Source organism: Colobus angolensis, unplaced genomic scaffold (assembly GCF_000951035.1).
Source record: "Colobus angolensis palliatus isolate OR3802 unplaced genomic scaffold, Cang.pa_1.0 Scaffold46, whole genome shotgun sequence".
Lineage (NCBI taxonomy): Eukaryota > Metazoa > Chordata > Mammalia > Primates > Cercopithecidae > Colobus > Colobus angolensis.
In genome coordinates, this window is record NW_012118043.1 from 4,971,291 (window position 1) to 4,984,321 (window position 13,031).

Here is a 13,031-nt window from a genome sequence, read left to right on the forward strand (position 1 = left end):
GAGTGTTCCTTTTCCCAGCCCTCAGTGAAGACTGAGACTTTACTCATCTTTATGAAAAAAAGAAAGAGAAAGAAAATAAAATGTGTCCTAGTAGTGAGCTTGCCTGTCCTTTGAATTGTTTTGTGGTTGCGATGTCCCTCCTAACTGATTATCCCTCATTCCACAGATTTCCACGTGTTGGGAACATTCGAGGATTATGTCAGCCGAGACTCCAGCCACCTGTCTGGTAAAAAGAGCAATTTACAGTAACAAACACACACCAGACTTGGATGAATTACCCTCTCCACAACCCGTAGGTCTGTTGGGGTCATTCAGTTCCTCAAACAGTCCCGTTTCTATAATTTCTTCCTGCCACGCTATAGGAACAGCACCTGTTGCAAAGTTTTTGAAGAACTGCTTATCTTTGTCATCAAATTCCACCCCCCGAACCTCAGAGAAATCATCAATTTCAGCGATGTCTTTGGCATAAACCACTGAAGGGTCTGGCACAAATGGGGGTTCAATTAGGCCGGCTTCTAGGCGAGGAAAGTTGATCGTTTTAAAGAAATGATGTTTCCTGGGATCATCAGACTTTTCTCTGTGAAGAAAGGAGATATCAGCCTGAGACAGAGTTAACAAACCAAAATGGAACACGTTCTAACAATACAAAGTGTGTAGCATTCTTTTCTTACATTTTATTTTAATTGCAAAGACAATATAATAACATAAAGAATAACCGAAAAATAATAGCTTTTGAAATCACCCCAAATTCCCATATAAATAGACAGCACTCTCATTATTTGCAGACAGCTTTCACCTGTAGATGCAATTTTTAAATAGTGAAGCTTTGGACATGACTTTTATTCTTGGTGTTTCATGGAAATACTGGGAAAGTTCTGTAGAACCACACCTGCTTGCCTGCAGCTTCCAGCCATTGCCTTTTCAGGGTCACATAGAACAAGTTAAGCATATCTCTGTCCCACACAACCACCACTCCCATTTTAGAAGGCAGCACTCATATCCCTTTCTTGGTAATATGATATGATTTCTAGAAGCCCCACTTACCTCCCCAACTGCCACAATAATCTTGGTGTTATTTCTTTAAAGACTTAAAAAAATCCATTAGCTATTTGCAGTAGTAGGAATTAGCATAAATTTAGTATTCAACACTATGATTATTATTATCAAACCCTCCATCTCTATGCTAGAAATTATTCCAGTATCTAAAGAAAAAAGCATGTTCCCAACTGCGTAACCTCTACTAGTAATATTAGTTATCTATTGCTGTGTAACAAATTGCTCCAAAATTTAGTGCCTTAAAACAACAAACATTTGTTATCTCACAGCTTCTGAGGGTCAAGAATCTGGACATGGCTTAACTGGGTGTCTCTGTCTCAGAGTCTCTTGTGAGGTTGCAGTAAAGCTGCTGGCTGAGACTGTGGTCTCATCTGAAGGCTCAGCTGAGGCTGGGGGATTTGCTTCCAAGCTCACTCATGTGGTTATTGTCAAGCCTCCATCCCTTATCACATGAGCCTTCACAGGGCTGCCTTAAAATATTACAGCTGGCTTTCCCAAGGTCAGTGATCACACACACACACACACACACACACACACACACACACACACACACAGAGAGAGAATGCTCAAAAGAGAAGCCATAGTTTTTTTAATAACCTAATCTTAGAAGTGACATCTCATCACTTCTGCCATATTCTATTTCTTATTGAAGGAAGACCACACTTAAGGTAAAGGGATCATACGTGGATATGAATGCCAGGATGTGGGGATCATTGGGAGCCATCTTAGGGGCTGCCTACCATACTCCTCTTAGTTACTCTTAAATCTAGGTTTTAACAAAATAAAAAGTGGGCTGTTTTGTGGCATCAGATTCAAAACTTTTTTTTCCTCTAAAAAATGTGAATAGCCAGATGCAGTGGCTCACGCCTGTAATCCCAGCACTTTGGGAGGCCGAGGTGGGCAGATCTTAAGGTCAGGAGATCGAGACCATCCTGGCTAACACCATGAAACCCCGTCTCTACTAAAAATACAAAAAATTAGCTGGGTGTGGTGGCGGGCGCCTGTAGTCCCAGCTACTCGGGAGGCTGAGGCAGGAGAATGGCGTAAACCCAGGAGGCAGAGCTTGCAGTGAGCTGAGATCTCGCCACTCACTTCAGCCTGGGTGACAGAGTGAGACTCTGTCTCAATAAAAAAAAAAAAAAAAAAGAATGTGGATAGATTTCCTGGTCTGATTAAGAAACATCTTCCACATACAAGTGGCCAACAAATATATCAAAAAATGCTCATTATCACTAATCATCAGATAAAAGTAAATTAAAACCACAATGAGATACCATCTCACACCAGTCAGAATAGCTATTACTAAGAAGTAACAAAACAAACAAACAAAAAAAACAGCCAGGCACGGTGGCTCACACCTATAATCCTAGCACCTTGGGAGGCCAAGGCAGGCAGATTGCTTGAGCTCAGGAGTTCAAGATCAGCCTGGGCAACATGGTGAAACCCCATATCTACTAAAATACAAAAAATTAGACAGGTGTGGCGGTGTGTGCCTGTAGTCCTAGCTACTCAGGAGGCTGAGGCAGGATAATTGCTTGAATCCAGGAGGCGGAGATTGCAGTGAGCTGAGATTGTGCCACTGCACTCCAGCCTGGGTGACAGAATGAGATTCCGTCTCAAAAACAAACAAACAAAAAAAAACAAAAAAAACCCAACCAACCAAACAAAAACATATTGGAGGGGCTGCACAGAAAAGGGAATGCTTACACACTGTTGATGGGAAGGTAAATTAGTTCAGCCATTCTGGAAAGCAGTTCGGAGATTTTGCAAAGAACTAAAAATAGAACCACCATTTGACCCAGCAATCCTATTACTGGTGTACACCCAAAGGGAAATAAATTGTTCTACCAAAAAGACATACACTCATATGTTCATCACAGCACCATTCATAATAGCAAAGACATGGAATCAACTAAGGAGTCCATAAATGGTGGATTGAATAAAGAAAATGTGGTACATACACAATATGGAATAATGTGCAGCCATAAAAAGGAATGAAACCATGTTCTTTGTAGCAACATAGAAGCAGCTGGAGACCATTTTCCTAAGTGAACTAACATAGAAACAGAAAACCAAGTACCGCATGTTCTCATTTATAAGTGGGAGCTAAACATTGGGTAAACATGGATGTAAAGATGGGAACAATAGACACGGGGGACTACTAGATGTTTTGGGGGTGGGGCAAGGGTTGAAAAACTACCTATTGAGTATTATACTCACTACTTGGGTGGTAGATTCAATTGCATCCAAAACCTCAGCATTACACAATATGTCTTTGTAACAAGCCTGCACATATACTCACTGAATCTAAAATAAAAGATTTTTTTTTAAAGAAATGTCTTCCTTTTAAAAGAAGTCAATTTCTGCCATAAGTCAACCTTAATAGAAATTAATCGTATTCATGGTCCGTCCTTTACATTTTCCATTCAAGATATCAAAAAGCTTTTTGGGAAAGGATTGAGAGTTTGCCCCATATATTCCCTTCGGAGATTCCCCACCATGTCAGATGATAACTACAACAGACTCTGCCCAGCAAGATGACTAAAGGCAATATCCAATAATGGCACAACTAATAACAAGAATGAGGATAACTGACATTTATTCAGGGCCTACTCTCAGTTAACACAACATTCAGCTCTTCACTTATATTATTACATTCAACCAGTACAACAGCCCTGTCTCTAACTCCTGTATTTTTGACTCCTTTATGTGCTTCTGCATTCATGAATAACTGTGCATCTGAGGAAGCCACAGTAAATAGGTGACTTTTTCAAAGGAAAATTTATAATTAAATTTTATTATGAGAAGAGAAACTTAATTGGAGGCATCTGATGATCCAATGATTCCTTGGATTCTTGTTCTGTGACCCAGCCCTACCCACTTCCAGAAAGGTCTATCTGGAACTTCTTGGACTTTTCCCACTGTGTATGGAGACCTGGATCAAACGTGCTACAAGGGGTGTCTTTTCTCCCAAAGTCTCCACCAAGTCTCCACCAACTGAAAGAAAGAAAATGCAGGCTTGCCATCTACCAGAACCGACTGCCCCAGTGTCTGTGTGGTTCACATCTTGTAGGTTAAGAGCCTTGAGGGAGAGTTACTGAGATACATGTAAGCTTCAAAAATAGGTATTTAGGCCAGGCACAGTGGCTCACACCTGTAATCTCAGCACTTTGGGAAGCCAAAGTGGGTGGATCTCCTGAGGCCAGGAGTTTGAGAGCAGACTGGCCAACATGGTGAAATCCTGTCTCTACTAAAAAATACAAAAATTAGTCAGGCGTGGTGGCACATGCCTATAATCCCAGTTACTTGGGAGGCTGAGGGAGGAGAATTGCTTGAACCTGGGAGACAAAGGTTGCAGTGAGCCGAGATCGGGCTATTGCAGTCCAGTCTAGGTGACAGAGCAAGACTCTGTCTCAAAAAAAAAAAAAAAGAGAGATTTTTTAAAAGTCAGGTTTATTGCCGGGCACGGTGGCTCACGCCTGTAATCCCAGCACTTTGGGAGGCCGAGACGGGCGGATCATGAGGTCAGGAGATCGGGACCATCCTGGCTAACACAGTGAAACCCCGTCTCTACTAAAAATATAAAAAACTAGCTGGGCGTGGCGGCGGCGCCTGTGGTCCCAGCTACTTGGGAGGCTGAGGTAGGAGAATGGCAGGAACCCGGGAGGCGGAGCTTGCAGTGAGCTGAGATCAGGCCACTGCACTCCAGCCCGGGCGACAGAGCGAGACTCCGTCTCTATTGAGGTATAATTTACACAGAAACATTCACCTTTTAAAGGTATCAGATAGATTTTTAAATGTGGCAGAAGGATAGAGCTAGAATGCCATCCAAATAGATGAGGAATGAGCCCCAGACCTGCATGTCTCAAAAGAGAATGAAGGCATTGGAATGGAAGTAGGTGCCACAGGGAAGGTATTTGCATCACTTCCATGACCACTGGCAGGCATGAATTGAACACACCGTACCAGGGGTCAAAAGGGCCCTTAAAAACTCAGTCTAAGCAGTAAATGGAGACTGCCCAGGAGCTTGGTAACCTTGGGAGACTTGCCAGAACAGTCTTTACATCAGGATGAACAGTTCTCACATAGCATCTCAAGCCCACCACGCCCAGGGAGCCTTGGTTTGTCCATCAGTGGTGGCTGACTGCAGCCCTTTTGCAACTAATTATAAAAGACAAGGAAACCATGGGTCACTTTGAGGTTTCCTTTATGTTCTTCAACAACCCAACAACAATCCCCTGGAGGGCAGGATTCATGCCTTGTATACCTTTTCCCAAGAAATGTCTGTGGGTGCTGCTGCTACCAGTGAAGACTGGGCTTTCCGATCTCCATTCCTTGTTCTTGTGGCTGGGCCACCACAAAGATGATGTCTTTGATCTCTTGCACTAGCAACTCCCACCACAGTTCCGGAATTAAAAGAGCAGGCTGATTATTTCACTCTTGCGTCTTTCCCTGGCAGTTCTGTGCAGGGCTCTTTTGGCCCATCATTGTGCGGTGCACTTTGAACAAATAGGAGAGGCTGTTGCTGGAGGCATGATCTTTTGTAACAGCCAAAGTGGCAGCTGCAGGGAGGACTTCTGCTCATTGGAGTGGAATATATTTCAGAGCATTAACAGAGGCTCTTGTATTATGGAACCCCACACAGAGATTACAATGGATTTTCTTATAATAGTCAATGAAGCAAAGATACCACCTGCCCATACATGAGGCCCACAAGGGAATTTGGTCTGCCAAGAACAGTAGGTATTGGCATGAAATTGTGTGTTGGAGAAGCACTTAAGTCAGAGACTTTCATGATTATTTGCTCTTGTTCTGCTGCACTGGCTCACCAGAATAAAACCTGCAGAAACTTAAGTGGTCTTCACCATTTATTTCATTGGAAGACCCTGTAGTTGATTCCATCTGGAGCCCCTGGAGATGCTCAGAAAAGCTTTTGGCTTCTCTGCAAAATTAACTCCCAGACCCATAAAGGCAAAGAAGGTAATCCTTTTCAGTGATGTCTAAAGGAGAAGGGTTTTTAATTCATTTCAAATGCTTAAGAAGGCAACAGGGAGGAAGCATTTGAACTCCACTGTGTAACATGCTGTCGAGGCATTTGCCTTGGCTTGGAGGATGCCCACTACATTAATCCAATGTGATCTCATTTGATTAAATTTTTTCAAAATATAAAGAGTTGAAATAAAAATGTTGGAAGATTCTGCAATTATAGAGGCCGTAAGAAAAAAAAATGTTGGAAGATTTTCTATTTCACTGAACAGCTGTTTTTTATATGCCTTTTCTCTAATGTTGTAAACAGTCTTATTCAAAACAGTCATAACAACAGATGCTTTATTAGAAAGGTTTTGCTTCGAGGAAGCAGCTTCAGGCAGTGACCAGTGTTTAGTGTGCTTTAAAGTGGTGTTTACAGTGCTTTAAGGTTGCATTTTCATGAAGTTTGTTAATATTTCATTTTGTAAATCCAAAGTCTGCTTATAGAGTATTAAGATTTATTTTATTTTATTTTAATTTTAAAAATTTTTTCCTGAGATAGAGTTTTGCTCTTGTTGCCCAGGCTGGAGAACAGTGGCGTGATCTTGGCTCACTTCAACCTCTGCCTCCCAGGCTCAAGCAATTCCCCTGCCTCAGCCTCCTGAGTAGCTGGGATTACAGGTACCCGCCACTGCACCCAGCTAATTTTTTGTATTTTTAGTAGAGATGGGGTTTCATCATGTTGGCCAAGTTGTTCTTGAACTCCTGACCTCAGGTGATCCACCCACCTCAGCCTCCCAAAGTGCTGGGATTACAGGCGTGAGCCACCGCGCCCGGCCAAGATAGATTTTAAATCAAACGTGGGAATTGAGGCATCCAAGTGGGTGTTTTTCCCTTCGGGGAAGTCATCTAAAGAGACTTTCCGGCCGGGCGCGGTGGCTCAAGCCTGTAATCCCAGAACTTTGGGAGGCCGAGACGGGCGGATCACGAGGTCAGGAGAGACCATCCTGGCTAACACGGTGAAACCCCGTCTCTACTAAAAAATACAAAAAGCTAGCCGGGCGAGGTGGCGGGCGTCTGTAGTCCCAGCTACTTGGGAGGCTGAGGCAGGAGAATGGCGTAAACCCAGGAGGAGGAGCTTGCAGTGAGCTGAGATCCGGCCACACTGCACTCCAGCCTGGGCGACAGAGCGAGACTCCATCTCAAAAAAAAAAAAAAAAAAAAAAAGAGAGACTTTCCTCCAGACTCAGCCACTGCTCCCGCACCCTCGAATACTCACAGAAGACCATGAGGGTAGAGATTGTTAGTGATTGTCACTGGTCACCATTTCCTATTTGATTCTCACTCCTGGGCACGTAGAAGACATTAGTCAGCCCCCTCACCCGTAGGCTGGATCCGAGGACGAGTTCTGGTCAACAGAAGTGTGGGTGAAGCATGTGGAATCGAGACCATCCTGGCCAACATGGTGAAACCCTGTCTCTACTAAAAATACAAAAATTAGCTGGGTGTGGTGGTGGGTGCCTGTAATCCCAGCTACTCAGGAGGCCAAGGAAGAATTGCTTGAACCTGGGAGGCTGAGATTGCCCTGAGCCAAGATTATGCCATTGCACTCCAGCCAGGGCAGCAGAGTGAGACTCTGTCTCAAAAACTAATAATAATAATTTGTAAGTCTCCAATAACTGAATGTAAGAGGGTAAGAGGGTAGAGAATGCGTTTCCTCCCTGACAATGTGTGAGTGTACACATATAAATCTCTCTGAGAGGGAGAGAGAGGAAGGGAAGGGGGGATGGGGAGAGAGATAAAGAGAAGGGGAGAGAGACAGAGAGAGAGAGATTTCATTTAGAGCTTTGTAAATCCAAAGTCTGCAGGGTAGTTTAGCACGCTGGAAACCCAGGGAAGGATCGCAGTTTGACCCCAAAGGTGGTTTGCCGGCAGAATTCCCATTTCTTCTGGGTAAGTCAGTCTTTTCTTATTAAGGCTTTCAACTGATTGGATTAAGCCTATGCACGTTATGGACAGTAATCTACTTTACTCAAAGTCTACTGATTTAAATATTAATCTCATCTAAAAATCTGCCCAGAAATATCTCAATAATATTTGACCAAATATCTGAGTACTGTGGCCTAACCGAGTTGACACATAAAATTAACCATCACACCCACAATCCCCCCATTTTATATATGAGGATATTGAGATTCAAGGAAAGTAATTCAATTGCTTGACGTAGAATAACCAGTCTATAGCAGAGCTGGGACTTGAATCTATTGTGAATCTAAAGCTCTTGATTTTCTCCCTACACAACATAGTCACTCACTGCCAAGGGTCTTTTCACAGGCCAACTTTTACTTCTTTTTTTCTTCTATAGAATCTTTTTTCTAGAGACAGGGTCTTGCTCTGTCATCCATGCTGGAGTACAGTGGCATGATCATAGCTCACTGCAGCCTTGAGCTCCTGGGCTCCAGTGATCCTCCCACCTCAGCCTCTTGAGTAGCTGGGACTACAGGCATGCAGTCCTACACCTGGCTAATATTTTTATTTTCCGTAGAGGCAGGGTCTCTCTATGTTGCTTAGGCTGGTCTTGAACTCCTGGACTCAAGTGATCCTCCCACCTTGGCCTTCCAAAGTTTTAAGATTACAGGCATGAACCACTGCGCCCGGACTTCTAAAATAGCTTGATCTTATTATTATATCATAAACCATAAAACTTGGCTTCAATTTTAACAGCTGGCAACATCATTTGTGATGATGTAAATATTTTTTGAAGGACTGATGATATGCTATGGGAGACATTTGAAAGGAACAGAATTTTCCAGAGCTATGACTATCAGTACTGGTAGTTTTATGTTTTTATTTTAATTATTATTACCATTATTATTATTTTTATTACTTTGAGACAGAGTCTTGCTCTGTTGCCCAGGCTGGAGTGCAGTGGTGCGATCTCGGCTCACTGTAACCTCCACCTCCTGGGTTCAAGTGATTCTTGTGCCTCAACCTCCTGATTATCTGGGATTACAGGCGGCTGCCACCACTCCTGGCTAATTTTTTGTATTTTTAGTAGACATGGGGTTTCACCGTATGTTGGTCAGGTTGGTCTTAAACTCCAGACCTCAGGTAATCCGCCACCTCAACCTCCCAAAGTGCTGGTGTGAGCCACCATATCTGGCTCACAGGCGTGAGCCATTGTGCCCAGCCTGTTTTAATGATTTTTGAATAATGTATGTAACAGTGTTAAGTACCTTCACACTATGTTGTTGTGCAACCAATCTCCAGAACTCTTCATTTTGTAAAACAGATAATTTATACTCATTAAACAATTCCCATTTCTCCTCCCCTTAACCCCAGGAAACTGCCGTTCTACTTACTTTCTTCTTTTTTGAGATGGAGTCTCGCTCTGTCATCCAGGCTGGAGTACAGTGGCTCGATCTCAGCTCACTGCAACCTCTGCCGCCTGGGTTCAAGCGATTCTCCTGCCTCAGCCTCCTGAGTAGTTGGGATTATAGGCACCTGCCACCGCGCCTGGCTAATTTTTGTAGTTTTATTAGAGACGGGGTTTCACCGTCTTGGCCAGGCTGGTCTTGAACTCCTGACCTTGTGATCCACCCACCTCGGCCTCCCAAAGTGCTGGGATTACAGGCATGAGCCACCCTGCCCTGCCTTCTACTTTCTGTCTCTATGAATTTGACTACTCTAGGTACCTTATGTAAGTGGAATCATGCAATATTTGTTTTGTTTTATGGCTGCGTGTGATTTTAATACATTTATTTACTCAACATGGTTCAAGATGCAAAAGAAACTAAGGTGATACAGTGAAAATTCTTATTTGCATCCCCATCCCCAGCCCCTAATTTCCCTTCATCTGGCATAACCAATCCTATAAATTCCTTCAAATATTCTATACAACCATTTTAATTATGTATTCCTTTTCTTTTTTTAACACAAGCTGTTTTGCACCTCACTTTTCCACCTTAAAATACATCTTGGAGATCGTTCTATAGAAAGTGCTCATAGTGTTTGAAAGTATTAGAAATATTTAACCATATAATATGCAAGTAAAAATAGGAAAATCATAATACTTAATTCCAAGACTTTGCCACAAATCAAAAGCATTCTCCCAATCCCTGTGGACAATACTGGTGTCAGCAATCCTCTCTGTTACATGCTAGTTTACCTGCTTCCTAAGCGTTGCTCTGGTTTCTTAGCCAAGAAGAGCCTGCAAATATCTTTTGCTTCCTCTGTGAAGTTATCGTGCTGGAATTTGACCTCGTCTTGCAGAGTTCTTTGCTTTAGATCCTCTTTACTGACCTTTTCCTTGTAATCTTTGAATGGTGTTCGTCCAGCAACCATTTCATAAATGCTGCATCCCATGGCAAACCAGTCCACAGGATAGGAATAACTTACCTTTTCCATTAGGATCTCAGGAGCCATGTAACCATTGGTTCCAGCCTGTAACATCCCAAACAAAAAACAAGACAACACAGAACAAAGACATTAAGGTGAGTGCAGCAGACACTGCTGACTGCCTACCTAATACATATTCTCCTTTTCTTCCCTTGTTCAGGGAACCCTATTTGTTTGGAGTGGCAATGTGTCTAACCTATTCTTTTTGCTGCTTTCCCAGCAGCTTTGGGTGCAGCCAGGGGAGGCCATGCGATCCATTTTGGCCAATGAGATAGAGTTGGTGGCTAAGGTCATCATGAAAAGGGAAGCCGTAGCTGCTCTTGATGTGGGAAAATCCATTATCTCTCTTAGGCTCATCACCTCATCTTTAAGATGAAAAGTTCAAGTGGATGTCTGTAAGATCCCCCAAGCTCTGCCTTTTTTAAAGTTCACAGATAATAGAAATTAGATGCATATGATTTTTTTTAAGGTTGAGTGCTTTATTACTAATATTAATGTTCATATATTGTCTAGTCTATGATGTTTCTTATTCTATGTGCTATGTAATAACATTAACATCACACACACCTCTGCCTGCCTGTCTCTGCACTGAATAATTAACACTGCCATTTTAATTGAGGAAATTCCACACACACATGAAATTTCATTTTACATGCATGACTATATATTACAGGCACACTTCTACTGACAATATATGCCAAATGATCATTAGATTAAATATATATACGTATTCACTTTATATATATACATACATATTTATTTCTATATATAATACATATATATTTATATATGCTTGTATGTATGATAAATTACACATAAAATTTACTATCTAAATCATTTTGCAGTGTAAGTTCAGTAGTGTTAAGTACATTCCCACTGTTGTGCAACCAATCTCCAGAACTACTCATCTTGTAAAACTGATAATTTACACTCATTAAACAACTTGCCATTCCTTCTCCCCTCAACCCCAGGCAACCACCATTTTACTTTCTCTCTCTATGAATTTGACTACTCTAGGTACCTCATATAAGTGGAATCATGCAATATTTGTCTTTTTACGGCTGCATTGATTTTAATTCATGTATTTACTCAACAAATATTTAATCAAATCTACAACACATCTTGCAATTTTAAGGTATGTATTTACTTCAGATTTTTTTTTTTGAGACGGAGTCTTGCTGTGTCACCCAGGCTGGAGTGCCGTGTCCTGATCTCAGCTCACTGCAACCTCTACCTCCCAGATTCAAGCCATTCTCCTGCCTCAGCCTCCCAGGTAGCTGGGATTATAGGCGCTCACCACCGCACCTGGCTAATTTTTGTATTTTTCGTGGAGATGGGGTTTCACCATGTTGGCCAGGCTGATCTTGAACCCCTGACCTCAAGTGATCCTCCCGCCTCGGCCTCCCAAAGTGCTGGGATTACAGGTGTGAGCCACTGTGCCTGGCCAACTCGGACTTTTCGGAAAGCAATATGACAGAGAGCAATGGGAAACAAAAAGTAACAAACTGTTCCTGTCTTTCAACCAGATTATCTAACTTTGGAGTATGTACCTCAAAGAGACTCAGAAGAAAGAAAAAGGAATCTGTATTGAGATGTTCATAACTTCACTAATTCAGAATGGTCACAAGCTGGAAACACCCAAAGGTCCATCAATAAGATGATAAACCAGAGTCTATTGTTAATACCAAGGAATTTATATATGTAATGATTGTCACCCACTGATTACAACTATGCATTTCAGTACTTCAGGAAAGGTTGGAAAAGTTGGGTGCAGAGGTGTGTGCCTGTAGTCCCAGGTACTCAGAAGACTAAAATGGGAGGATCCTTCAGCCAAGGAGTTCGAGGCTGTGGTGCGATAGACAAACCACAGCACTCCAACCTGGGTAACTTAGTGAGACCCTGTCTCTATGAAGAAAACATTAGGAAGTGTTGAGCTGTGCATTAGGTGTTTTATTTCTAGTTGCTTAAGTATTTTTTAATGTAAGGCTTTAGAAACATGAAATTTCATGGATAATTTCTACGTGGTTCACAACAACAAAAAAACATAACCAATCCCAAGTACTAATGAAGAGTGATTGGCCTGAACAAGAAAGTTCTGGAAGTGACTAGGGTCTAACGGGTTGTGCATGAGTCAGCATGGCACTGCTGTTTTCAGAGAAGCTGGTGTATAATTTGGGTGACCATATGTTCCGGTTTGCTTGGGACAGTCCCGGTTTACATCTGTTGCCCTGGCGTCTTGTCCAGTTTTGCATTTGTCCAGACAAAAGAGTCCTGTAGGCGCCTCTGAGGCCCAGGATACAGTCTTACTCATCTTTGTCTCCAAATCCAGGCGTTTATCACAGGGCCTCACCTGGTTCATGCCATGTTCTTAATTAAATAACCACGAAGACGGTGACTAGATGTTTTCCATTCATTACGCAGAAAACATTTGTTGAGTCATGCCCCACAATGAGTTGCAGGGATACCGAGACCTGTAAGGCCTGGCCCCCGCCCTTGAGGATTTAGAGACTGGTAGAGACAGACAGTCAGAAGGTTGATTCAATAGAGTGTGAAACACGTGCTGGGGGGCCCACGGGGTCGGTGTGTGCATGTGTATGTATGTGATTGTG

At 42.5% G+C, this 13,031-nt stretch overlaps 1 protein-coding gene across 1 annotated transcript in view; it reads right to left on the reverse strand.

Annotated features, from left to right (window-relative positions):
• Positions 1 to 240: 240 nt before the first annotated feature.
• The window catches only part of GRK7 (G protein-coupled receptor kinase 7), a 39,573-nt gene continuing 26,782 nt past the window's right edge, over positions 241 to 13,031 (reverse strand). The window contains exons 3-4 of the mRNA XM_011958091.1: positions 10,193 to 10,467; positions 241 to 577 (exon numbers count right to left, since the gene is read on the reverse strand). Coding sequence (XP_011813481.1) covers positions 241 to 577; positions 10,193 to 10,467 — 612 coding nt within the window. The remainder of the gene's footprint in view (positions 578 to 10,192; positions 10,468 to 13,031) is intronic.